At 48.0% G+C, this 26,939-nt stretch overlaps 1 protein-coding gene across 2 annotated transcripts; it reads left to right on the plus strand.

Moving 5' to 3' along the window:
- Positions 1-347: 347 nt before the first annotated feature.
- elmo3 (engulfment and cell motility 3) lies at positions 348-26,917 on the plus strand. 2 transcript variants are annotated; one of them, XM_048973207.1, is made up of 21 exons: positions 348-505; positions 3,999-4,097; positions 4,737-4,777; positions 6,073-6,145; positions 6,817-6,867; positions 8,153-8,322; positions 9,487-9,586; positions 9,656-9,807; positions 12,549-12,627; positions 13,269-13,319; positions 13,488-13,610; positions 13,769-13,891; positions 16,176-16,280; positions 16,529-16,637; positions 16,894-17,030; positions 21,368-21,531; positions 22,552-22,664; positions 22,977-23,081; positions 23,233-23,312; positions 23,394-23,474; positions 23,823-26,917. In XM_048973207.1, the coding sequence occupies exons 2-21, from the start codon at positions 4,020-4,022 to the stop codon at positions 24,033-24,035; spliced, it is 2,148 nt and encodes a 715-aa protein (XP_048829164.1). In that variant the 5' UTR covers positions 348-505; positions 3,999-4,019; the 3' UTR covers positions 24,036-26,917. The 2 variants fall into 2 exon arrangements, with proteins under 2 accessions (XP_048829164.1, XP_048829165.1); XM_048973208.1 differs by lacking the exons at positions 348-505; positions 3,999-4,097; positions 4,737-4,777; ... (4 more) ...; positions 9,656-9,807; positions 12,549-12,627 and having other exon boundaries at positions 13,284-13,319; positions 13,429-13,610.
- The last annotated feature ends 22 nt before the right edge of the window (positions 26,918-26,939 follow it).

The following is a 26,939-nucleotide window of genomic DNA, read 5'->3' on the forward strand; positions in this document are numbered from 1 at the left end:
GTTTTAATAACACCAGAAGTGCTTATGGTGATATAGACTAGTGGCCAACATTGTGGAAACGCTTCCAATTTTTAGAGATCGCAGAACTTTATTCCTATTACTTGTTTAATCGTATATAATACTTGTAACAATCTTTGTTTGTAACCATTACCGTCAATATTCGCGTAGTGATTTTTAAAGCGTAATGCCGAAAATGCCAGGACTTTCCATAATTTTGACCAGCAGTGTATCTAATGTACGCTGCGCGCACTCACCGGCCGAGCGGCCCGTCCTGCAGGGGGCGGCAGGGGGCGGCCCGTCCTCCAAGGGGCGGCAGGGGGCGGTCGGCGCTCAGGCGGCCGGCGGGCGGCAGCACTACCCGGAACTCAAAGTGATCAATTACTTCGCAAAGTTGGGAACGAACTTCAGCACCGCAGCGCCTGACGCCGCTCGCTGTCGCTTCGGACGGGGGAAATAGATGATCGGCGCTTTAAGTTTGGCGGAATAGCTTCACATTTTCCAGCAGGTAGGAAAAACAGGGCGAAGTTTTTTCCAAAAGGGGGGTTTGTTTTCGCTTGCCGAAAGGCTAAGCGGTCGGCTAACCGGAGTGTTCGTAAGCATAATGGCTCCTGTTTCATACCGTCTTGTCGCTACAAGTATCACTAAAATGTGAACCTTTGCAGTGACACCATGTAGCCTAATACTTCATCATGCTTTGGCTTTTTTCTTAGTTATTCACGTAACATCCAACGTCTAAAAAGCTGCCAGATTTAAAAGTATTTAGTAGTAGTGCTGCTCCAGAGAGCTGTGTGTGTTTTAATTTATTCAGCATTTCTGACTGTAACTTGTAATATTTCTGTGCACTCAGGTGTCAAACAACATCAAACAGAAGGAAAAAAGTTAAAGAAACTGATTTAATTGCTCTAGTAACGAATTAGTTGCCCTTAGTATTCCGCAAAATGATTTATGGCTGTAACATCCTTATTCATTTGTTATATTCATGATATCCGCATAGGCCTGTGGAAAGTTATAAAGATTGGACGAATTTTTTTGTTTGCCTGGACATTTTAATCCGCATTCTGCTCCAAACACACCGACTGGGGCAGTGCCAGGTACAGATTTGCTAGCAGGTTAATCTGTATTCGTTCCTAAGTGATTTCGACTTCAATAATGTGTTTAACTCTTATCGTGATTTTAAAAACAGCCGAAGTTTGAGTTCAGGAGGAAGGTAACTGCACACCTCCGTGAATGTGGTGTCTTGGGGTGGTCAGTATGCAGACTGGTCCGTCGGGAGGTCTGCAGTAGCTGTCCCCTTCTTTGAAGGCATTGATTAATTGAGGTTGACAGTGCAGTCAGCATAAGCTAATACAATGAGAAGTGGTCAATGTGTGGGTCCCCCTCAAGAGAGCGTGGCATGGCCATAAGGGGTTGTTACTGGTGAACTTTATAACAGCCCACCTCACCCCTCCTTAAAACTCCTACACATGCACTTGGTAGCTGAAGGTGAAGCCAGTCCTCACTCGCCAGATCTGGTACGGACTTGTTGACGTCTGTCTAGCATGCCGCCTGATGTACGATCGAGGCTTCTCAGAATCATTGCAGGCCTCTCGTTCAGTTGTGCTGAATCTGATAAAACAACCCAACACCTACTTCTGGCAAAAGTTTTGTACGAGTGGCTGAGCTAAAGATGATGCAGAATGATACAAGAACATAAATATTGCAGTTGTTTGGCAGGGGTTTCAGGGCTAGTGTTAACTCTGCCTAGATTTATATCTGTTGGTCTTCACATCTTAAACTGATTCTGATTGGCTGTTTTGGGGCCGAGAGCAAAAGCACGTAACGTGAGTGGATTAGATTTGTACTTTGATAAGGTTCTGTTCTCTGAGGTGTGTATGTGGGGTGGACTGCTGTGATCTTGAGGCCTAGAACTATGCTTGTTGTGACAGTAAGGAGATGTAATAGATTTTTTTTGTGTGTGTTTTTGTGAAGCCTGATCAGCAGCTGAGTGTGCAGAACATTAGCATAAATTTACAGGAGTTTCTTCCCCAGTATTTTGTGAGAGTCACCTGGAAATCCACAGATCTCGAGTCAGGTTCCAGACTCACTTCCTCCCTATTAATAAAACTGCACTCGGATTAGTTTTTCTTTCCCCGAGTAATGAACTTCAATCATGTCCCTCTGAGGTTAGAATGAAATTTCAGTTTCAGTTCCAGATCCTCATGTGACAGAATATTTAGAGTTTTGCTATTGTGAACCGTTGCATGTAACAAAGGGTTTGCCGCTGTCAGTATGCACACGCGTTTTCACACATACTGCTGAAAGTCAGGCTGTTGGACTGTGAGCTTGGTGAGGTTGCAGATTGTTGATCTTTCCTGTTCTTGTCCATTTATTTTTTTGTAGCTGTTGAGTGGCGCGCCATCTTTCTGTTCTCCCAACTTCGCACCACCTAAATCACACAGAGACTCCTAATTCCTGGTCATTAGTCTCTGTTCTCTAGAAGATGACGTTTAGAAACACAGGCGATGCGCATGGGGAGCCCTTGAAGGAACACTACTGCGGCGTGCACTAAAAACATTGCTGGGAAAAAAAAAGTAAATTTCTCTCAGTGACAAATACAGATTCATCAAAGCTTATTATAAACCGAATAAAATGAACCTCCAAAATGCTGCAGCGGAAGTACAATAAGCGATTGAGACAATGTGAAAATGTGCTGTATAAATAAAATTGAAGTGAATTATGTACAGTACTGTATTATACCATTTCTGAGTTATACACAGTTCAGTGATTTTTACAGTACTGTAATTTGGAAAGCGTTTGAAACAGCTGAATTGTATTTTGAAATCCTCAGTAAAATTAAGTAAATAGTAACACTCCATTTTATTACATGAATATAAGGTAATAAATATATAATTGTCAGAGGGTATTCTGCCTGAGACATAAAGAAAAAAATGGTTATAATGAGTATCTGCTTATAGTGATCAATTTCACCCAGACAGACATGATCACTTTACGCAGTTTCCACTGTTTTTGTCACTGTCTGCCTGTTTGTCTGATCTATTTACCTGTCTGTCTCTCTCCCTGGCTGTCAGGATCTATTTGTTTCTGTCTGGCTATCTGGATGTATTTGTCTGGCTGTCTCCATCTACCTGTCTGTCTGGATTTGTCTGTCTTTCTGCCTCGCTCCCTGCCTATCTGTCTGTCTGTCTCTGTCTGCCTGGATCTTTTTGTCTCTGCTTGCCTGCCTGCCTGCCAGCCAGCCATTCTAGCAGGCGCATCCATCGAAAGTGACACACAGCTTTTCTGAGTTTTTTCTGCTCGTGGTGTTGGATGTGTGCTTCGTATGACAACCCCAGAATGACCCAGCTGCCTGCCTGTCACTGACTCTGTCGATACAGGGGTACGCCCTTTCTCTCTTCCTTTTTTTGCCGCAGTCTCTCATCCTGGCGCTTACTCTATCTGCTTTCCCCATGAGGTGCTCTCCGGCACATATGGAAACACTTGAGGCGGTTTGGCAAATGTACTTTGGCTCCTGTTTGTTATGAGGAAAAATGTGCACGGGTGTGCAAGTGCTGGGCACTGAGGTGCACGAGCACCGACCCTGTGAGACCAGACACACACACACACACACACACAGGCTGTGGATTTACCGCCAAGCCAGCAGTCACTGGATCGTGCCTTTCCCAGACCAGCAAAAGAGAAGTAGCAGTGAGTAAGCCTGTTGATTCAGTAAGGAAGTACAGATCTGTCATAGTAAAAGTGGGCAGTTTGAGAGAACGAGGTGTGTGTGTGAGCGCATATCTGCTTCAGATATTGAAGTAGTGCAATAACAAATGGATGTTATTTTTTTTCCGTAAGATGGTTCCTACTTCCCCCTTTGCTGATGAAGATGGCTGACCACAGTATCGGGTGTGGACTGTGACATTAATAAGTCCCTATCGGTCCCTCCCCCTCTCTCACTTTCTTGCTCTCTTTCTCAGGTGGCTCTATATTTCCTTACTGTCTTTCTGTTTATGAACCAGGCTTTTAGCGCAGACCCCGTCATGGCTCCTCAAAAGGATGTGGTCAAGATTGCCATTCAGATGCCAGGGGCGTACCCCCAGCTCATCGAATTAGATCAGGTAAGGATCCCGGGTCAGTGTGGGACACCAAGCCACCTTTGGGATTGGGCAAGGCTGGACCGAGGCCGGGATGTAAGTATTAGTAGTGAGGCATCCGTTCACAAACACGCAAACATACTGCTCTGGTGAACGTTTGGCTACACTTACCTCCAACCTCAACAATTATAGATAAAATTCTTGGAGCAGGTGCTGGAGGGGATTGAGCCAGTGCTTGTGAAGCGTCAATGATATGTTTGCTGACCCTGAAGTCGTTTTTGTGGCCTCAGTTCCTGCCCGAGGGAAATGTTCCTTAAGTGGATTTTACCGCAGGTCGCCCCGGCCAGCTTCTGATTGGCTGTAAGCTCTCCGCAGAACCTCTGATTGGTCTACCACATTTCAGACCACAAATTACAGGGCAGTCAAACACAGTTGTAAGCGGCCTGCCGCCGTTGGGATAAAATGGATGTTTTCCGTCTGTTCTGTTTCATGTTGCGCTGTGTGGGCCGTTTGTCAGTTATTATCCTGGTTCGCCACACGCCCGCTGCTTGTTCCTTGTAATCGTGATCCAGTGAGAAGAGCGTGCCCTTTGAGGCGTTTAAGAGCTTCCTTTGTGAGACACCTCTCATGTTCCTTCAACAAAGACTCTTCTTGTCTTTTCAGAAAAAGCCACTTTCGGCTGTCATCAAGGAGGTTTGCGACGGGTAAGCATGGCGTCTCCGTTCTCCTGTTGCATGTGTGACGTAACGTGATCCTAATGCGTCTCTATGTGTCATGTGGTACAACCTGCAGCCGTTGTACATGTGTGTGGCTGGTGTGTAGCTCCTTAGGTATACAGGTGTCTGGGCAGCCACTGGGTAACTGCGAGTCGATCAGAGAAACGTTCCCCTGTACTGTAGGCGAGGTCAGAGGTTAATTACCCTGACTGCACATCAAAACTTTTAAAAAATGAAATTTCACAGTGACTTGACGTGAATTAGTTTGTTAGTGAAGTTCACCAGGAAAGTCAGTGTTGGGATGGATGTAGGTCTGCCCCTAATGACTATTTTTCTATGGATTAATCTATAGACTATTTCGTCGATTTGATCTAAACAGTTAATATTCCTTCAGAACATAAAATTTGCCATTTAAGTTATATTCAATTTATTTTGACAACGACAAACTCTATGTCATGCGCTTTACATAATAGACACATGCTTTTCGGCTCTGTACGGACATTATTTTCTCTGATTAGCAGATTAGTGTAAAATATTGATGTGTATTGTGATGCCCAGAAGTTAGTAATGTGTGTGAATTCGGCGTATCTTTACGCTTATTAAATTTGGTTAGTGTTGCACCACATGCTACTGTTTTTGGTAAATCATGGAAACGATTAGCACTGAAGTGGAGGTGAAGAAAGGGGCAGCTCAGCAGCCACTTCTTTTAAAAGAGGAGAAATTGTGGATAAACACGGTAAAAGACGCGCCCGACCCACACAAACGCACACTGGCACTGTCAGTCGGTGTAGAACAAGCCCAGATTTTAGCCTAAACATTTTCACAAACACTTGTTCACTTGAAATTCTAAGGTAGTAGGCAGACAAATTGATCTCTTTAATAATGTGTATATTTAGCAGCTTCAAAGACAAAAGATAAGAAGGTCTCCGTACTAATGGTAATTTCCTCTTAAGGCGCTCATGCATAGCTCTAGTACCGCTGTGGTATGCTATCGAAACTTTGCACAGTTTACAAACTACCTTTTTATTTAGTGATTATTTGAACTTCTGCTATAAACACATACTAATATTAAAGGAGAACTATTGTTATAATGAATTTTAGAGATCATAGGCGTAATTTTGTCACAATAATAAGAATAAAAAAATGCGTTGGTTTAAAATATTGATGTTGACGGATTTTCAGCATCAGTGTCATCGCCGACATCGACTAGACGCGGCTGCCCCAGATGGAAGTTTATTTTAGGACTGTGGTGAAAGATGTGTGACTCTGCTGTGTCTGTTTAGGTGGAACCTTCCAGGCCCTGATAACTATGCTCTCCAGTATGCAGATGCCGTTCAGACCTACATCACAGAGTCGGTGAGCAAACCCATTCCTTCTGTAGCTTTTTGCCAAACAAAAGATTAGTCTCTTATAGATGTGTGTGAGAAGTTCGGATGGACGTATGTTGAGAACACAGACGCTGCGTTTGTCCACGCAAAACAAATGGCTTTAAAGTGTTTTTAAAAATGACTAAGTTAGGGTTAGGCATGTAGGTGACAAGTGTTGATGGGCGTCAGTTGTTGAATAGACTTTTAAAACATTAAAATAAAAATGTCAGATCAAAGATGTGAATTTCAGACATAGACAAGAACTCAAAGATCCCAAAGGTGCCATTTTCTTTTCTTTTGAAGTGTTAAAAATCTGTTCAGCAACTGACCCTGGTCAAACGTTGTCTCTGGTCTCACCCTAATTTCATAATTCTGAAATCAAAGGAGATTCTCCAGAAGGGTTGTGAGCCAGGCATGTGTTTATGTGGGTGAGAGAGGAGCTGTGCTGGCAGGCTGGGAGATTCCAGCAGGCTCTCAGGGCCAGCAGATACACGTTCCCCTCTCTCCTCCACCACCCAGCACCTCCCACCCTCCCCTTCCCGCAGCTCTACTCCCCATGCTGCTTTGTCACTGTGAGTCGGGGACTCTTACTTCTACCAGCTGTGTCTGCTCCAGACTGATGCCCGTGTCCTTTTTGCTCATGTTGCCCCCCAATCCCAGAATCGACTGGACATCAAGAACGGTAGCATCCTCCGGTTGACGAAAGCACCGGTGAGTCCTTGATCTAAGGATTCTAAGAAATTGTAGGAGGGGGCTGGCGGGGGGGGGGGGGGGGTCCCTGGAATTCCAGATATCGCCCGGTCGAAGCTGGAAAACAGGCAGAATGCCTCTGTGATGAAACGTGATTCTCTTTGTTCTGCCTGCTTGTATCTGTGGGGGCAGAGGCTGGGCAGAGCTGGATCTCCATACCTCCCATACCCTCGGCCCCCTTTTCCCATATTGTGCCAAAACAAAGCTGGAATTGTGTCTCCAGAAACAGCCTTTGTCTGCTTCTGGATAAGGCCTTTAATTCTCTGCTTATGACTCACAAAGGTGGTAAATGCAGGGCAGTGAAGTGTTGATTAAGAAGGTGCATGTGTGGCTTCTGCCCCTCCAAGAAGGTGTCTGTGTGTGTGTCTGTGTGTGTGTGTCTGTGTGTGTGTGTCTGTGTGTGTGTGTGTCTGTGTGTGTGTGTGTCTGTGTGTGTGTGTGTCTGTGTGTGTGTGTGTCTGTGTGTGTGTGTGTGTCTGTGTCTGTGTCCGTGTGTCTGTGTCTGTGTCCGTGTGTCTGTGTCCGTGTGTCTGTGTCCGTGTGTCTGTGTCCGTGTGTCTGTGTCCGTGTGTCTGTGTCCGTGTGTCTGTGTCCGTGTGTCTGTGTCCGTGTGTCTGTGTCCGTGTGTCTGTGTCCGTGTGTCTGTGTCCGTGTGTCTGTGTCCGTGTGTCTGTCTGTGTCCGTGTGTCTGTCTGTGTCCGTGTCCGTCTGTGTCCGTGTCCGTCTGTGTCCGTGTCCGTCTGTGTCCGTGTCCGTCTGTGTCTGTGTCTGTGTCCGTCTGTCCGTCTGTGTCTGTGTCCGTCTGTGTCTGTGTCCGTCTGTCTGTCTGTCTGTGTCTGTCTGAAATTAAGTGTGTTCTAATCCCTGCGCCTACAGAGCATGATCTTGGATATGTGGACAGAGCCTTGTCCCAGCTGGACAGTATAAGAGTGAGGGTTGGGTTTTCAGGCATAAACCAGTCGCAGGGCTCATTGTGGACCCATCACCAGCCATACGACGTACCATAGCAAATACTCCACTGAATTTACTGTCATTGTTTGCTGATAATGTCAAGTGTTTATGATGCCGTGTGCGGACAAGGTTATCCGGTTACAAGGCATCGGTGATCTCTGTGTAGAGAAGCCCACTTTCAATAGTGTCTCAGAGGCTTTGGATGACGTTCACTTTCTTAATAAAGACGCATTTTGTGGGTTTGTGTAGATATGCAGAAGTGCGTGACGCGTGTGTGTGTCTGTGTGTGTCTCAGGGCCGCTGTGCTGAGGACCTGTACAAAGGCATCCAGAATGCAGACTCGGGGGTGCGATGCGACTCCCTGAAGCAGCTGGCAGATGTGTCCACAGACATCACCTTCGCCCAGGAGTTCATCAGCCGGGATGGACACTCTCTTCTGGTGCAGATCGTGGAGGAGGACAAGGAGTATGTGCTCAGCTGACGCAGCCGTGGAGGCTGGGGGGCGTCAGCGTGTTTGTGAGGGCGGGGCGGTGGGGGGGGGGGGGTATCCCTGTCAAGTCTCGCATGTTACCTCTGAGAATTTAGCCCCTTATGTCTTCTCACGGGTGTGAGATGTAAATCTCACGGCTTGTCCTACAACCAAACCGAAGACAAAATGCCAAAGTGTCCTTGGTCGGCAACCTTACTGTCTCCACTCCCCTGGTTGCCACGTTTAAGGAGAATAGTTCACTGTTTTCTCCAAACTGGATAGTTTCATTATTTTTTAACCCCCCATCTGTTTTCCCGGCGACTGTGTTGAGACGCCATCGGCCTGGGTGCTGTTTGACAGACGCATTAGTACTTTGTGGCTGCTACAGTAAAGCCTCCAACCCTCCCGCCCCCCCGCCTGGTTTAGGAGGCTGCAATCCAGAGATTCGTGCCTTTGGGCTGTCCGCTCCCTCTCGGCATTTGGGTCCCCACCTCCTCTCTGCCGCCTGCTGCAGGAATGTTGGCGACTTGGGCTGTGCTGCCGTGCAGCAGGGAGCTGTGTACCACGGCACGCCGCCGTCTGGAATGGGGAAGTGGGCTGTTGGACTATCGTCACTATAGTCTTTGCAGCGCTGGCCTGCTCGCGTTCTGCAGCGGCTCGCATGCTGTGACCTCCAATACCACACAGATTAGAGCGTAGTGGTTCTGGTTTTTGGAGGCAAGGAAGGTAGGGCTGTTCAACAGTGATGTCACGGGGGTGCTGGCCAAAGCTAAAAGCTGATTGGCCCTCAGAGTGCCCCCATCCCCTGTCCCTCACAGACTCAAAGAATCACCCTTGCGCTGAATAGTATGCATAGTCTTTGGTGTACTTTGGTGTCTTTCTGTTGGTGGTTCTGTATGGAAAAGCTCTGAATGAAAAGTCTAGGCACTTAGTTTTGGTCAGGCACAGAAATATCAGGGTCAGCTTTTAAATGAAAAATAATGTGTTACAAGTGGTGTGTTGGGAAGTATATGTGTTTGACATCTGTCTGGCTTACTGAAAATAAACTTGCTTAATGGGGTGTGGTTTGACCATCTTTAGTGTGAAGCTGATATTTCTGTCATGGTGGTTATATGGTGTTACTCCCCCTCATGCTTTTGCTCCCCCTGTTGGCCTTTCAGGTCGCCACTGATAATGACGCACGCGTTGACAGGATTCACAGAGCTGATGGATCATGGGATTGTCTCCTGGGAGAACCTCTCCCTGGTCTTCATTAAGAAGGTACCTAACTCTCACGCATTGTTGGTCTTTCCTTGCACTTCCTCCAGTGACATTCTCCATCTCTGCCAGATCGCCTCCTTTGTCAACGCCAAGGTCATGGATGCCTCCATCCAGCGTCTGTCCCTCACCATTCTGGAGAACATGGTTCTGAGCAGCAACAGCCTCTTCAAGCTGGTCAAGGAGGAGGTGAACCTGGAGAGACTCATCGCCCACCTGCAAGTGTGAGTATAGTGCTGAAGCTCCCACCGATGCTCACATGCTTGGTATCGCTCGGCCGGTTATGTTCCTCAGGTACTTGTAGATGGTGTCTTATATGGGTAACTTTCAGAATTAGTGACATGCCAGCTTAAAGCAGAGAAACGGACCACCAGGAATCACCAGGAATCACCAGTAATCACCAGGAATCACCAGGGCAGCTGAAGTTCACTTCCAAAGAGAGTCTGGAACTTTCCTGGAGGAATTTCACTGCATTCTTTAGCAAAGCCAAGTGATTAATCATGCGGCATCGTGATGATAGTGGAAATTTCTTCTTAGGCAGTGCTGTAGAATTTTCTTTAAACGTTCAGCTGGTTGGATATAGTGTAGCGAGTCTACGTTTATTTATAGTCTTTCGGAGAATCGCACTGGTGTCTCGAACTTGTGCGTTTCACGTCTGAGAGGCCAGTTCAGACGACCTCAGTGTCAGAAAACGCAGCAGTTCCTCTGCTATATTGTGTGGTTTTCTTTTTATGCAATTCTTGTATCAGTGCGTTATCATTAACTTGCATACAAGCCTGAAGGCGCCATAATTCTTGAAAATATTAGGGTTTTTCTTCACAATCATTTGTTGCGCTAGTTTTGAAAGATTCATGATCTTCTTGGCTAGACATTCTGAACATATGCTATGTGGCAGCTGGTTCTCCACTTCATCAAACGTAAATGTAAATTGAATATTTCTGAGAATCATTCCTGTGTTTTCTTAATTGATTTTACCTCCAGCTTCAGTTTCTTTAGCTGCATTCAGGGCTTTTAAAATCCTTAACTTGCCGTTTGCACAAGTACATCGCGATGCTTCTCTTCACCACCCCCATCCTGCTCTCCATAGCTTGGGGGGGGGGGGGGGGCACAGCACAGGGTCAGTCACCGTACAGCACCCTGGAGCTCGGGGTTAAGGCCCTTGTGACTGTTCTGACACGGCTGGGGCTCGAACCGACAATCTTCCAAACACAGGCCCAGAGTCTGAGCCTGCCGAACCACTCGCCACCCGTCTTAGTCATATCTCCCTGGAATGGCAATATTGGTAAAGCGATGGACTCTGTACCTACAGTCATCCAGGGGTGGAGCCAGGATCTGAAGACATCTGAGACTTAGTCATCTTAAAACATCAGAGTGAAGCAAATCATTCGGTGCTTATTCACGTTCATTCAGCCATGAAAGCTCCAGGCTGATCATGCCTCTGCAGTCGTCGTTTAAGAAATGGTGTCTGGATTGTGACCTGCTAGCCCCGAAGCAGGAGCCAGCAGTGAGTCTCAGTGACAGGCAGACATTGTCAGACCTGCAGGTCTTGCTGAATGTCAGTCAGCGATTGGCTCCACTGCCATGCATGTGGTGTTTGATCACAAAATGTTGTTTCCACCCCTCGCGGCACACTTTGGTGTTGCTACCCAGGTTTGATTATGGTACATCTCTGCCTTTGTTTTCCATAAGCCTGTCGGTCTCTGAGTCTTTCTTTAGGTAAGCATGTGATTTCAGTGGGTTGTGAACTTTTGGTGGAGACCACAATTCTGACACTTCTGTATCATTTGCTGTGTCTGTCTCACTAGGGTGTTGTAATGTTGAAAACATAATGGAACTCAATAGAAATGGATGTCTTGCAGTTTTTGTATGTACTTGCAGAATTACGGAACACGCATATAGCATATACATGCATTAAAGCCAATGTAGGTGAAGCAGAACATTAGCTTGCTCCTGTCAAACGTTTGCATGTTACACACTTGACATTTACTAAAAATGCACTTGGTATTCTTTGCTGACAAATTTACAGTGTGCTGACCATTTGAGTATCTTTATTAGCAAGGAAATGTCGTGTCTTTGAGTCATCAAAGTAAGCTCGAAGCATTCTTTCTGCAATGGACGTCAAATACTGCTCCGTTTCATGGGATGAAAAAGTTAACTAGTGCATTTAAAGTTAAAGGACATTCCAGAATCTGACTATGCCACATAACCAGTTAATAGGATGTTAGACATGCACTGTTACATACTCTTTCCATGTTATAAAGGAAACTTGTTTTATTTTCATTTAAATTCAGTTTATTCAACTTTCCAGTGCTTAAGGACAATAAAAAAAATCGAATTGCAATTGATGAAAGAAATGGAAAAGTTGGAAAACAATAACCTGGTGGTCTATATTAGTGAGCAAATATTGGTGGTGTATAGATGCTACGGAAGTATTCACAGGGTTTGCCCTTGGGTAGCCGGGGAATGTAGAACCCCCCCCCCCCCCCCCGTGATCTCATTACATTTCTAAGAAAGCTGAGGCTTGAACTGGTAATTGACATACCACCTGACAAAGCGGCAGACCTCCTCTGTGAATGTGGACGCGGTCTCGCTGTTTGGAGAGGCCTGCTTTTACGGCCAGCGTGCTGGAGCACGCTGGGTTTCGGGGGGGGGGGCTCCGGGCTGTGCTCGCAAAGCATTTCAAAGTGTGCAAAAGACACAAGTTTGCTTAACATCAGAACAAGGTGCTGCTTCCAACTGGTATGAAAAAATCTGCCGTGATGACAATGATAACCGCATTAAGTCAGTGAGAGGGAGAACAAAGTAAAGTTCGCTTGCAAAAGGTGACGGCAAGTGAAAGCAAAGTTCAGGGCGAGTATTGGTTTGATTCAGGGTTACTTGGCAGGAAGTTTGTGTGAAAATGCAACCGACTATATAAATACGAGTGTGTTATATGTTTGTGATTGTTGGTCCTCAATTCTGACAGGACCAATCAGCAGATCCAGACCAAAGCGATGGCTCTTCTCATGGCCCTGCTGCAGACTGGGCTGGAAGCTGACCGGCAGGTCTGCGAAATCTCTCTTATTCTTCACATTTTTGTTATTTAATGCAGATTTTGGGAGTGTAACTCCGAATTTTATCGGAGTCAGATGAATGCTAATCTTAATACGCTGCACAGTTGAGGTTTTTGCAGTGACATGACTGCCATCTACTGGTGCGATTATGCCTTTTCGTGTCGGGGTTCCCAACCTGCGGTTTGCAGACCGTTACCGGTCTGTGTCTGGGGAAAGCTGACGGTTTGGTGGAGGGTTTATTTAATGAACTACATCGACTATATTTATTTAGCCGACGCCTTTTCGGCGAGCCCCTGCATTCCAATCACGTCAGAAAACATGGAGACCGTTAAACTTTTGAAATCTCATCTGCTGATCGACGAATTCGAATCGCCCACCCCTCAGAATTTACACCTGTCCTGGGAAAAAATAATATGCTGTTTCTCATGTAGAACCAATACAGGATGCAGTTTGTCCCCCAGTTGACTAGTTTTACTGGTTTGTACAACATAAACTGGTCGGCAAACAATAAAAGGTTGAGAACCCCTAATATGGTTTGTTTAGAAAAATTTGTCATTCAAATAGCTGTTTCTTTTCCTGTAATCAATAATGCCTTTAATGTTTGTTTTCCATTTTCTGCTTCTAATTGTCAGGAATTACTGGCTTATCTTTCAAGCAAAAACCTTCGTCAGTACATCTACAAGGTAATGAAATTTTATGTCTTTAATTTCGATTTGGCAGTAAATGTCGTGGCTGACATCTGCGAGTCTGCACGTCATTCTTGTGAAGGAGAGAGCGGCTTCCCATTTTCAGAGAGACGGCCGTGTTCGTAAAAGCGGATCTTCCTGCGTCTCTGGTGTATCGGCCCACAGAACATCATCCACAGCTCGGAGGCCGTGGGGAACGAGATGGCGCACTACCTGTACGTGCTGCAGTCGGTCAGCCTGAACCTCCTGGAGCCCCTCATGAGGAGCCCGCTGGACTCCCTCAGCCAGGTGACGCTCAGCCTCATTCCGATGGAAACCAAGCATGAGATGAGCAACCGAACCGACGGAGAGCTGAACCAGGATCACGCCGACCGTCTGCCCCCCCCCCCCCGTCAGATGCTCTGCTGTCTGCCCTTATCACTCGCCACCCTTCCCTCCCCCCACAGGAGCAGAGGGACAAGATACACAGCCTGCGGCAGTCGGCCTTCGAGGCCGACAGTGACAGCGGCCTGAGCCACGAACGCCGCCGTTCCCTCTGTGCCAAGGAGTTCAAGAAGCTCGGCTTTTCTGTGAGTGCCCCCTCCTCTCATGAGTGTCCCTCTGTGTGCCCCCCTACTCTATGTGAGTGTCCCTCTGTGTGCCCCCTACTCTATGTGAGTGTCCCTCTGTGTGCCCCCTACTCTATGTGAGTGTCCCTCTGTGCGGCCCCCTACTCTGTGTGAGTGTCCCTCTGTGCGGCCCCCTACTCTGTGTGAGTGTCCCTCTGTGCGGCCCCCTACTCTGTGTGAGTGTCCCTCTGTGCGGCCCCCTACTCTGTGTGAGTGTCCCTCTGTGTGCCCCCCTACTCTATGTGAGTGTCCCTCTGTGTGCCCCCCTACTCTATGTGAGTGTCCCTCTGTGTGCCCCCCTACTCTATGTGAGTGTCCCTCTGTGTGGCCCCCTACTCTATGTGAGTGTCCCTCTGTGTGCCCCCCTACTCTATGTGAGTGTCCCTCTGTGTGCCCCCCTACTCTATGTGAGTGTCCCTCTGTGTGGCCCCTACTCTATGTGAGTGTCCCTCTGTGTGCCCCCCTACTCTATGTGAGTGTCCCTCTGTGTGGCCCCTACTCTATGTGAGTGTCCCTCTGTGTGGCCCCTACTCTATGTGAGTGTCCCTCTGTGTGCCCCCCTACTCTATGTGAGTGTCCCTCTGTGTGGCCCCTACTCTATGTGAGTGTCCCTCTGTGTGCCCCCCTACTCTATGTGAGTGTCCCTCTGTGTGGCCCCCTACTCTATGTGAGTGTCCCTCTGTGTGCCCCCCTACTCTATGTGAGTGTCCCTCTGTGTGCCCCCTACTCTATGTGAGTGTCCCTCTGTGTGCCCCCCTACTCTATGTGAGTGTCCCTCTGTGTGCCCCCCTACTCTATGTGAGTGTCCCTCTGTGTGGCCCCCTACTCTATGTGAGTGTCCCTCTGTGTGCCCCCCTACTCTATGTGAGTGTCCCTCTGTGTGGCCCCCTACTCTATGTGAGTGTCCCTCTGTGCGGCCCCCTACTCTATGTGAGTGTCCCTCTGTGCGGCCCCCCTACTCTATGTGAGTGTCCCTCTGTGCGGCCCCCCTACTCTATGTGAGTGTCCCTCTGTGCGGCCCCCTACTCTATGTGAGTGTCCCTCTGTGCGGCCCCCTACTCTATGTGAGTGTCCCTCTGTGCGGCCCCCTACTCTGTGTGAGTGTCCCTCTGTGCGGCCCCCTACTCTGTGTGAGTGTCCCTCTGTGCGGCCCCCTACTCTGTGTGAGTGTCCCTCTGTGTGGCCCCCTACTCTGTGTGAGTGTCCCTCTGTGCGGCCCCCTACTCTGTGTGAGTGTCCCTCTGTGCGGCCCCCTACTCTATGTGAGTGTCCCTCTGTGCGGCCCCCTACTCTATGTGAGTGTCCCTCTGTGCGGCCCCCTACTCTGTGTGAGTGTCCCTCTGTGCGGCCCCCTACTCTGTGTGAGTGTCCCTCTGTGCGGCCCCCTACTCTGTGTGAGTGTCCCTCTGTGCGGCCCCCTACTCTATGTGAGTGTCCCTCTGTGCGGCCCCCTACTCTATGTGAGTGTCCCTCTGTGCGGCCCCCTACTCTGTGTGAGTGTCCCTCTGTGCGGCCCCCTACTCTATGTGAGTGTCCCTCTGTGCGGCCCCCCTACTCTGTGTGAGTGTCCCTCTGTGCGGCCCCCTACTCTGTGTGAGTGTCCCTCTGTGCGGCCCCCTACTCTGTGTGAGTGTCCCTCTGTGCGGCCCCCTACTCTGTGTGAGTGTCCCTCTGTGCGGCCCCCTACTCTGTGTGAGTGTCCCTCTGTGTGCCCCCCTACTCTGTGTGAGTGTCCCTCTGTGCGGCCCCCTACTCTGTGTACCCCCCCTTCTCTGTCAGTATGCCTCCACCCCCCTTACTCTTTCAGGCTGTGCGTATTCCCCTGCTCGCTCCCCACCCCCGGCTTCCCTGCATGCGTGTAGACACGCCCCCTGCCCTTTTTCCCCCTCTCTCTGTTTGTTTTTCCTATGTTTTTTTTTGGCTGCTCCCTCTCCCCTTCCCTCTCTCTCTCTCTCCCCCTCCCTCTCTCTCCCCCCCCCCCCTCTCTCCCCCTCTCTCTCTCTCCTGCTTTAGCCCATTGTCCTTTTTTTTAAACATTATGCTCACTAGATAAGTTCTTTTGCCATTACTTTGACAGGGCTTTTAGGGAGACTTAATCCTGCAGCCTTTCATTGATGACGGCCTCCTCATGCCTTCCCTTACCCATCATGCTCTCTTCTCGATCGCCCTCTCAGCCCCTTATGATGGGCGGTCCAGTCCTCCTTTACCCTATTTAATCAGCCTGAATGGTCATCTTCCTCCACAGAACAACAGCAACCCTGGACAGGACCTGCTCCGGGCACCCCCGGGCCTGCTGGCCTTGGAGACGATGACATACTTCGCGTCCCACTACCCCGATGCGTACAGCAGGGTGAGGGACAAGGGGCACGAATGGAGGAGGAAGAATGAGGGCGGGGGGAAGTAGGTGAAAGGGGAGGACAGGATATACCATAGAAGTCATGGCGTGAGACTTCTGCTAAAGGTTTGTGTTTCTAGAACACTGTTCATGATTATATTTCTAGACTAGATATAGCATGATTGAAGATGGAGGGCTTAATCTAGAAAGGCTTTTTTGGGCCTGAGTGTAAGCCCCTGACCCACATTAATGGCCCCTCGCAGTTTGTGCTGGAGAACAGCAGTCGTGAGGACAAGCATGAGTGCCCCTTCGCTCGGAGCAGCATCCAGCTCACACTCATCCTGTGTGAGATCCTGCACATCGGCGAGCCGTGTGAGTTGGGGGGGCGTCTCGACGCTGGGGGGAATGGACCCCGAGAGCGTGTGGGCTTTTTTTTGGGTAGATGCACCTTCGCAGCACTGGTTGATAAAGACTCTCTCCCCTTTACTCTGCTTATCAGATCGTTGACGTAAATGACTCTCTAAGGCTGGCTCTCATGGATAATTTTGGGTCTACATTTAGATCACATGACCAAATGTGGCGTTGAATTTTATTGGTCCCCTCTGTCCCTCTCTCGCCCCGCCCCCAGCATCAGAGACCCGCTCGGACTATCACCCCATCTTCTTCTCTCAAGACCGCATTCTCTACGAGCTCTTCTGCGTCTGCATCCTGCTCCTCAACAAGACCTGGAAGGAGATGCGAGCCACTCAGGAGGACTTTGACAAGGTAGCTGGACTGAGGGTTCAACGTTTGGGCTTCAGAGCAGAAAGCCGAGCCACTGCTAACTCACAGATAGGCTCTTTGGGATGGGGAGGGGGAGGGGGGGGGGGTTCGGTCCAACATCAGGATCATTTATCAATTTTAAATCACTTCAAGAAATGCAAAGAAACTGGGAGAATCTCACAGATCTGCCGTTTGCTTTTCCCACCACAACAGGTCTTGGGTTGAATTATTTGGGATGTCCCCCCCTCCCCCATCAGCACTGTTGTAATGAGCATTTCAGCCGCCCCCCCACCCATGGGAGATGTTCAGCATGTAATCACATCGTACGTGTGACAGGAACAATGCAGTATGTGCGTTTTAACTGGGGGTACTAGCGGCACTAAGTGAATCCCCACTAGAGCGCAGTGGGAACAGGAAGGCAGTGCCCCGCAATCACTAGCTACATTGGCACTAGCCCCCCACCAGCCCCCACTCATAAAAATACCGATGGACAGCAGCAGGGACACTGTTGATAGGAGCAGCACACACTCACTCACTCACTGTCGGACACAAATGGACACGTGCAGCTCGGATTGAGGTGCTCTCACTCCGGGACTGGTGGGTCAGTGCTATTCCCACCACTGTCTGAAAAGAGGATCCACCAAGCTGGGGGAGAACTGGAGTGTCCCATGCGAACTGTAAACAACAGAGGTACCACTAGCTCTTGTCCAGTTAATGGTTGGTTATTCTGATCGAATCGGTGTTAATGAGTGTATTATATAAGCTTAACGGTAAAATACAACCTAATGTTCTTGTAAAATTCTTGTCATGTTGTAGGGCTTGTAAAATTATGCAGCCAACTTAATTGGCCACGGTAAAATGCTAGGATGTGAGTTTCTGCAGGTTTATTGCCCCTGTCCTAGGGCTACGCTTTTAAAGCGCTTGCTAAATTTAGAACGTCTCTCTGTATGTGTGGGCAACCAGCGGCCGACCCCTCAGGTCCGCCTGCTCATTTACACACAGCTACTACAAACGGAGACTTATGCGACTGACTCAATACAATGATTGCGGATGGGAGTTGAGAGGATCCGTTCCTGCCTGGCAAAGAATGGGCAACACGGCTGATGAAAGCAATTTTGCCAGACGTGCCCGACATGTTGGTCTGGGCATCTCAGAAATGGCCTCCTTCCTGAGGTTTTCACGCTGTAGTGTTTTTAGGGTTTACTGACTGCGATGTGATAAATTAAAGTGCCAGTTCTGAGGGCAGAAACAGAAGTCAGATGAGGTTAAAGCTAACAGAAGAACAGCAAAGAAATGTTGCGGATCCAAGTTCCATAATGAAAGTTTCCAGTAGCTTGTTGAATCCATGCCTTGAATTCAGGCTGTTCTGAGGGCAAAAGTGTCCCACCCAGGGCTAGTTAGGCACGCCACTGTACACACACACACACACACACACACACACACACACACACACACACACACACACACACACACAGCGCACACACACACACGTATAACGGGGGGCAAGGCTAGCATTGTCCACAGTGCACACAAATAGCCTCGCAGCCTGGGTGTGTGTTGTGCCTGCCTTCGTTTATACGTAGGTCAGCAGCTAGTGTGTGATTACATCTGTCACGTGGCATGCTGATGCCGCCCAGCCATTTTTCTTAATATAACTTTATTCTAAACGCTCTTTCATTTCCACATAGGAGGGAGCAAAGATGTGAACAGTCTGGGTGTCCCTGAGGACTGGGTTGAGAATCACTGCTCTAGAACCTACATATTATCTGTTGATCAGTCTGGAGCCGTGAGGTGGAGTTCATGTACTTTTACTCTTAATTGCTGGCCTGGACTCAGACCACAAGTGATGATCAGATTGAGCTGTTAGGATGATAAACAGAACTTTACCTCTGGAAACACGCTGCCACGACTCTGGATAAAGGAATGTGATTTAATCAGGGGTTTATTTCGCCCGTGGGAGTTTTACTGAGCGAGTTTGGCGTTTGGTTGAAGTGGTTGGTTACTAGGCAATTCTCTTGAGACCCATAGGAGATGTTAGTTATATAATTACTGTATTATTATTTCTTTAAAATGCATTATTTGCACTGGTATCACTGTGTTAATTTTTCTTTCCGTTCCATCCCCAGTGGATATGTGTATTTTATTATGCAATTTTAGCGAACAGGAGGTGTTTCAGGAACAGATTAGTCACGTTGTAGCAGGGCTGACTTTGTAGTTTTTTTGCCTGCCTTATTTTAGCAATAGCCAGTCTTTTGAAGTGCTTTTTCCCCTCCGCCCTGTTATCCGTTACCCCCCCACCCCCTTTTCAGACACACATGCACACACCTCATTCCCTCGCTCTCTTGCTTTCTCGACTCGCCGCGTCCCTCTTCAGTAAGCCTGCGACTGAGCTGCTTCTCCACAAGTTCCTGGTCATTAGCGGCGCGTCGCTGTCAGTTGGAGGGTGAGGGAGGGTGTGTTTGGTGGAGGGGGGGGTGGGGTGTGAAGGGGGGCAGTGCGGTGCAGCGCATATCACCGCTGCCCTGTGGGAGGGTGGGCTCACACATCGTTTTGTGGACAGGAAGGACGGTACTGACCGGCCGAGCCGCAGGGAAACAGCTGTTAGTGCTTCCTGAAGTACGTCCAGCTGGTCCTGGGGGGTGGGTGTGGGGGGGGGGGGGCATCGTCGGGTGGTGGCTGGGGTGTTGTTCACTATACCGTCGCGGGGCCAGTGTCCAGCTCTGCCTCGCTGACCACATGAAGGTGATCCTCTGTACACTCTGAGGCTGCTGCTAGCTGGTGAGTTTGCGTGTCTGTTTGTTTTTGATTTGATAGTGTATGTTTAGGCACCTGCATTAGCAGGCATCCGCCGGTAAGAGTGTCTGTCTTCACTCGTGACTGGCTTCAAGCTGTGTGTTTTAAAGTTGCATCATCCTGAAACAGCAGGCTGACGATAAGGTGCTGATACTCGTATCGGGGAGATGCTGGTTGCTTTTTTATTCTCCCTCCTGTCTGCATTATTTCCGATATTACGATGGCATGAGGGTGCCAGAGGTTGAATTATATTTCCAAATATACTACTGCAGCCAATTTTTCTTTGTGACAGTAAGCTATTAAAATTGTTTTATTTAATTAAGGTGAATATGAAGTGTATTCACATTTGAACATTTGAAATAATCGCTAAACTGAAAGAGACCCTGTGATTTTTTTCTTTTGTCTAAATATGGGTGTGAAATTTAGCTGTTGGGGAGTGTGTGTGTGTGTGTGTGTGTGTGTGTGTGTGTGCGTGTGTGTGTGTGCGTGTGTGTGTGTGTGTGTGTGTGTGTGTGTATGTGTGCGCCTGCCTTTGCGAGTTTATATTTACCACATTGTGGGGACATTTGGTCCAATAATGTGCTAAAACCTATTACTTTTTAGCTTGTGGGGACATTTTTCAATTTTATAAAAATTTGTAAATGCAATTTAAAAACTACATTAGCCGAAATACTTGTGTTGTGTTGGCCTTACTTATGATGGAGGGACTGGGATTATGGTTATGCCCATAGAAATGGACGGTCCCCACAATGGTAGGAATGTATGTGTGTGTGCTTGCTTGCGCGTGCAGCCCTTCCATACATTGCTCAGGAGCAGCTTGCGGTTCGGTTTGCTTCTGAAATCTGGTGCCTACGTACCGCAGAAGCCTCTCCGCTCTCAGGTGGTGCCATGCTCCGTCTGCTCTTCTTGTAAGAGCTCAGTGGATGACGTGTGCACACGCCAGCCATCGCCTAGGATACGGCAGCCTGTTGTCTGGACAGGGGTGGTGTGGATGGAGACGGTGAGGGAAAGAGAATATGTGTGTTTGCCTCATTGTTTGCTCACCACACACACACACACACACTCGCCGAATAAACACCCCCAGCTGGTGTCCTGCAGTGCAGTGTTTCTCAATCCAGTCCTTGAGGATGGTAGCAAAGCCATGGACTGTCTGTGGGTCCTCGAGGACCCTGGCGTGGGAAACCCGGCCGTGGAGGATTACAGTGGTGTAGGGTGTGTCCCGGTCGACTCGTAGCCACTAGGATTGCCTAAGGCTGTTCACACAGAAGGGTGAAGAGTACAAAGCCAATCAGCCGCGATCTGAACATTGCTGGGCAGTTTACATGATAACAGCCGCTTAGAGATATCGACGGCTCCTATTGATGGCACCCCCACCCTACCCCACCCCACCCCACCCCCTGCTGCTGTAGGCAGGGAGAGCGTAGATCAATATCAGTGCAAAATTCAGAGCTAACAGAAGACCAGCCGTGTCTTGCACGTATCTTGCTACCACCCGAGTTCAACAAGCCCCGCCCACTCCACCCTCTTCCCCCTCTGCCCTCCCCCAGGTGATGCAGGTGGTCCGGGAGCAGATCACACGGACACTGTCCAGTAAGCCCACCTCTCTGGAGCTCTTCAAGAACAAGGTCAACCAGCTCAACTACAGCGAGATCCTCAAGCTGCGTCAGACAGAGCGCCTCCACCAGGAAGAGACCCTCGCACCGCCCGTGCTGTGGGTTTCAGGCCTCCGCCCTCCCGTCTTTTAATTTGCTCTTTGCATGACACTTGCTGCTGCACCCATGATGCCGCCGCTTTCCCAGCATGCACTGTGGCTTCCAGTATCTTCGAGATTCTCACGACACGCCGCAGTCTCTCTGATGGGTATCTGCCCCTCGGCAGCCCCTGCGGCTGAGGGCGGGGGCACAGTGATTAGGAGGACGTGGAGATTCATGCACCCCTGGATTTAGTGCTGTACAGTCAGTAGAGTAATGTGCTCGTGACATTTATAAATAATGGATTCCGTGTGCCGAAGGCTTGCGGCTCTTTCTAACTGAAGGCTTTGTCTCTCACTCCCCTTTACTTGACATGAAAGGAGAATAAGATCACCTCTGTGAATAGAGTCTAACGTAACGGCGGCCATTCTCATTCCTGCTGCTGTGTGTTCAGCATAATGTACAGCGGTGTAAATAAAACTGCAAGGTCAGTGCTTAGGATGTGAGACCCAGATTCACATGGCACAGGCTGTACGAAATGGCTCTGGCCAATCGATACCCACATCCCTAGCTGACGTCATTTCCATTTATGTTTGATTTTGTTTGTTGATGCGTGATGTGAGTGAGTTGTTGGTGCCTAACTGCATTTCTGCTTGACTAGCTGCACCTCTTCATGTCTGTCCTGCCTGTCTGTGTGCCTCACTGCACAATCCAACGTCTGTCCTACTCGTCTGTGTGCCTCACTGCACATCTTCATGTGTGTCCCACCAGTCTGTGCATATGACTGCACATCTCCAAGTCTGTCCCTCCTGTCTTCGGTCCTGACTTGCACATCTCCCATGTTTCTTTCATCCATCTGCGTGTCTGGCTACACATCTCCAGGTTTGTCTTGCCTGTGTGCGATCTTGATCGCACCCCTTCATGTTTGTCGTGCCCATCTGCACTTCTGACTGCGCATTTCCACGTTTATCCCGCCCATCTGCACTTCTGACTGCGCATCTCCCTATTCTTCCTGCCCTTATGCGCGTCCGTCCCGCCAGTGAGCTGAAGGAGCGCCTCAAGCCCGAGCTCCTGGAGCTGATCCGGCAGCAGCGGCTGAACCGCCTGTGTCACGGGACGCTCTTCCGGAAGATCAGCAGCCGCCGCAGGCAGGGTTAGTCCAGAGGAAACTGTCTGCCTGACTCCAGTGTTTCTGGAATGTTGAGCTTGTGTCCCACTGCACAGCCCTTACCTGTAGCCCCAGGTCAGGATCAGAAGCACTGTGTGTTGGTTTTAGGCTCATTACCTTAGCCCTGTCGGTCTTGGTGGAGTTTGGCATCAGTTGCACTCGGTCATTTTCATGTGATTAAGGACCTGGGGCTGTGAGGCCCCTTCTGAAATGCACGGTGTTGTTTCTGCATGCTCTCCAAAAATGGACCCCCCCCCCCCCCCCCCGCCCTGACTACTCCTGATTTCGCCCTGACAGATAAGCTGTGGTATTGCCGCCTCTCGCCCAATCACAAAGTCCTGCACTATGGCGACGTGGAGAAGGAAACGGAGACTCCGCCCATCGAGACCCTTCAGGAGAAGAGTGAGACCACACTCTGGGAGTGCCGATAGCTGGCCTTCATGTAGCTCTGCTCTTTGCTGGGTTGCCTCGGAGCAGGTCCCCACACTGTACCTCCACTCCAGAATGGTGTTGTGCACATGCTGTCTTACTCGGCTCAACTTCTTTGTTTCAGTTCCTGTGTCAGACATTAAGATGTTGCTGACTGGGAAAGACTGTCCCCATATGAGAGAGGCCCGGGGGAGACAGAATAGGGTCAGTCCTGTCGCCGTCGAAGCACAAACCTTAATGCTCACTGATTGAGGGCCAAGGGTAAGTTATGTCGTTTCTCTGCAGGAAGTCCTAGATCTGGCCTTCAGCATCACCTACGACGTCGAGGACTACAGCCTCAACTTCGTTGCCTCTTCCAGGACCGATGTGAGTCTTTCTGGGTCTTTTCCCACTAACCCGCTGTGTTTACTCCGGTTGTCCGCTGTGTGTACAGTGGCTAAGATGGTCTAACACAAACCCAGATCGATCTCCTGAATGAGGCGCTGTCGTGCCTACAGGACACACCCTCGTCACACACCCTCGTCACACACCCTCGTCACACACCCTCGTCACACACCCTCGTCGTGGGCTGGTGACTGCAGGAACAGTGTCAGCTGCCATGCGAACACCAAGTTATTAGTTTGTCACTCAGTCTGTGGCTGAGCTGTCCATGGTTATAATTCTACATGTAACCAACTAAACCACCTAACCTCCTCCTCTCTCCCTCCCTCCCAGTTTTGCCTGTGGACAGACGGACTGAATGTTCTGCTGGGGAAAGAGATGACCAGTGAGAGCATGCGCAGCGAGCTGGATATCCTGCTCTCCATGGAAATCAAGCTCCGACTCCTCGACCTGGAAAACGTGCCCATCCCCGAAACTGCTCCCCCCATTCCCAAACCTCCGAGCAGCTTTAACTTCTGCTACGACTTCAGCCAGACTGAGCAGTAGGACATTGGTCGGGGTGGAGCGCCCTCTTGAGGTGTAGGAGGGACATAGCAAGGGGTATGGTTACATCAGTAGAGCAATTGTGGTCATGTTCAGTGGGTGTAACTGTGTGTAAGAGGGATGTGAAGTGTAATCTTGAAAGAAACCGGGCCTATTTTAAGGTCAGACGGTTTGTGAGTTCCGAGAGTTTCTAGGTGAAAATTTATAAAGGCTTGTATGATTTCTAAACGGTGATACTGGGGAGGGGTGAAGTGGATGGAGATACACATGCAATGAACGCATTTCAACACAGAGGTGCTACTAATGTTTAACGGTACAAAATTAACCTCACTCAGATGGCACTTATGTCTCGCGGGAGATATTAAGCTTCCTGATAGGAGGAGGGTATTCATTTTATTGAATTAATTCTCGTTTGTACATTATCACCTCATTTCTCTATTTGAAATAATTTGCTGTGTTCCTCTTCAGAGACCCTTGGTGTCCCTAAATAACTGGATTCTAATAATGGGCAGACTGTCTGCTCCGTCCTGGACACCCCAGCTCGGATCCCTCCTGTTTCGGTTGCTGGTTACGGAGTAAACTGCTACACCTTTCTTTAAAAATGGCATCGAGTGCGGAGAGAATTGTAATTAAGGTTTTCGTAGGCTTTCGCTTCTGCTCTGGTGGAAAAGTTGATGATGATTTTTGTCGTCTTGTGCAATATTTGTCTCCTGCCTATATGGTAAAGGAATGAAGTGACAATGAGCTGTAGGATGAAAACTGATTCAAGAATCCAGCCTTTTGGCTTTCTGAGTACCAAAAAACCCATAGCAATTGTACAGCGAAACTTACCATGGCAGAATCTAAGGATTTTATATATACCCCCATAAACATGGCATGTATTCCGAAGGAACGTCAAGCAAGCGATGCAGTCGGTAGTGAAGGTTATTCCACTATTTCTTCATGGGTCACAGCTATTGTCATAACAGCTCTTTACCATGAAAGCTAAAACTGAAAGATTTCTGTAAAACAGGTACACCGAAGATGGCTATAATCATGTCTATATATTATTTTGTCCAGTAACCACAAATTATTGCCAAAAATAATATAGTGCCAATTAGACCTATTCCAGCATTTATTATATTTATACTTAATGGTACTTTCTGAGAAGTTGTTAATTATCTTCACCAGAGGTGGATATTTCAGGGCCAGAAAGTACAAATCCAGACCGCTTTGCTTCAACCAGCCAGTTGAGTCCTCTGCGACTGTGAATCTTTATACTCAATTGGCTGGTTGAAACAAAAATTTTGGTCTGGATTTGTACTTTCTGGACCTGAAATGTCCATCTCAGGTCTTCACTGAGTAGAGGCTAATGAGTAGGTGTCGATCCTGCATGAAACTGGGAGATTTGCTGTCCCGTTTTCATACGGAACAGAATTTTGGAATTTGCTGCACTCACCAGTATGGCGTGTACTGAGTACTGTTTCAGCATTAACACGGCTACTGAGTACTGCTTCAGCATTAACACGGATACTGAGTACTGCTTCAGCATTAACACGGATACTGAGTACTGCTTCAGCATTAACATGGAATTACTTGACTGGCTTCGGTATCTGTATGGCCTACATTTCCACTTTTCCGCGATTTGTTTGACCTCTTTGAAGCGAACTAGTGTGGCATGCTGGCAGGATGAGTATACAAAACGTGAATAATACACCAGCAGCCTGTGCCCCCCCCCCCCCCCCCCATTCTTACCATGTTTGGATTTCTTTGTTTGGCTCCATTTGTCTCCGTCGGGAAGACAGAGATTTAAAGGAATTGGTGACTAAATTCTAAACTGGTGGTTTGATGGGCTGGCATGAACCTCGGCGATCTTAAAACGTTCATATTAGCTTGATGACAATACCGGTGCTTCACATTATTCTGTCCCACAGCAGGGAGCTAATGAGGTTGATCATAAGGCACACAAACCCATTTCTGTATTTCTAAGAAAGCGGAGAATGTTTTTAGCATCAACAGGGGTAGACTGTGCCAACATTGTGTAGCCCTAACTGACTATCAAGATCTGTTTGGCGCAAGTAAAGCTGCAGTATAATCTAATTTAATCAAGGTTGTTAAAGAACAGATCAGTGTTAATGAAATTAACAACTCAATCAAGAGGGGGAACTTAACTGATTTGCTGGTTAAACAATTCTCACCTAAGAATACCGGTCCCTACATTTTTTGCGATAAACACTTTGGTCGAAGATTTTAGTTTATTTTTTAAATAATAATAATAATAATAATAATAATAAATAGCTTCAGTGTGGGGTCACTGTATTTTTAAGAATTTTGAAGGCTACAAGAAAACTGAGTGATGCTTGTTTTGTATTTACACGTATTGTTTTTTATCTAATTAATTGTAATTGTACTGTAAGACTGACCACCCGCCAATATAGTCACAGCAGGCAGAAAAGACCTATGATATGGGTAGTTTGAAAGCAGAAGAGTTTAACGTGTATGTCAACTTTTATTTAAACCAATTTATTTACGGAATGATGTGGGACCTGATCTGGTAGCATAATATGGAATTCCTTCAATGTATTTATATTTTATTTTCCACTAAATGGTTAATCTCCATCGAACTAATTAAAAACTTAAATGCATGATGTAAATAGGAACGTTTTCTATATCGAGACATTTTGCATATGTGTTTCTATAAATACATCTATATGAACCTTCATTTTTTTGTTTAAACTCTTAATGTGTTAAGGCTTTTTTTTACATCAACATAAGCGGTACCAACCAAGACCAAAGAGGAGGAAAAGCTTTAGTAAAAAAGGTAATACGACCTTGACAGTGTTTGTTTAGTATTCATCAGTTCCCCTGTGCTTCCTGCAGTAAAGGTCATGTTGTTACCACAAGAAGTTTGCTTAGTTTAATAATTTC

This window comes from Brienomyrus brachyistius, chromosome 13 (genome assembly GCF_023856365.1).
Source record: "Brienomyrus brachyistius isolate T26 chromosome 13, BBRACH_0.4, whole genome shotgun sequence".
Taxonomy (NCBI): Eukaryota; Metazoa; Chordata; class Actinopteri; order Osteoglossiformes; family Mormyridae; genus Brienomyrus; species Brienomyrus brachyistius.

What these genes read in the sequence shown, in the direction of transcription:
- elmo3 (XM_048973207.1), top strand. Translation starts at nt 4,020, where the DNA reads ATGGCTCCTCAAAAGGATGTGGTCAAGATTGCCATTCAGATGCCAGGG. An exon ending in TCAAGAAGCTCGGCTTTTCT is followed by an intron (nt 13,892 to 16,175) that starts GTGAGTGCCCCC and finishes CTTCCTCCACAG; the next exon opens with AACAACAGCAACCCTGGACA. An exon ending in CGAGACCCTTCAGGAGAAGA is followed by an intron (nt 23,082 to 23,232) that starts GTGAGACCACAC and finishes TCTTTGTTTCAG; the next exon opens with TTCCTGTGTCAGACATTAAG.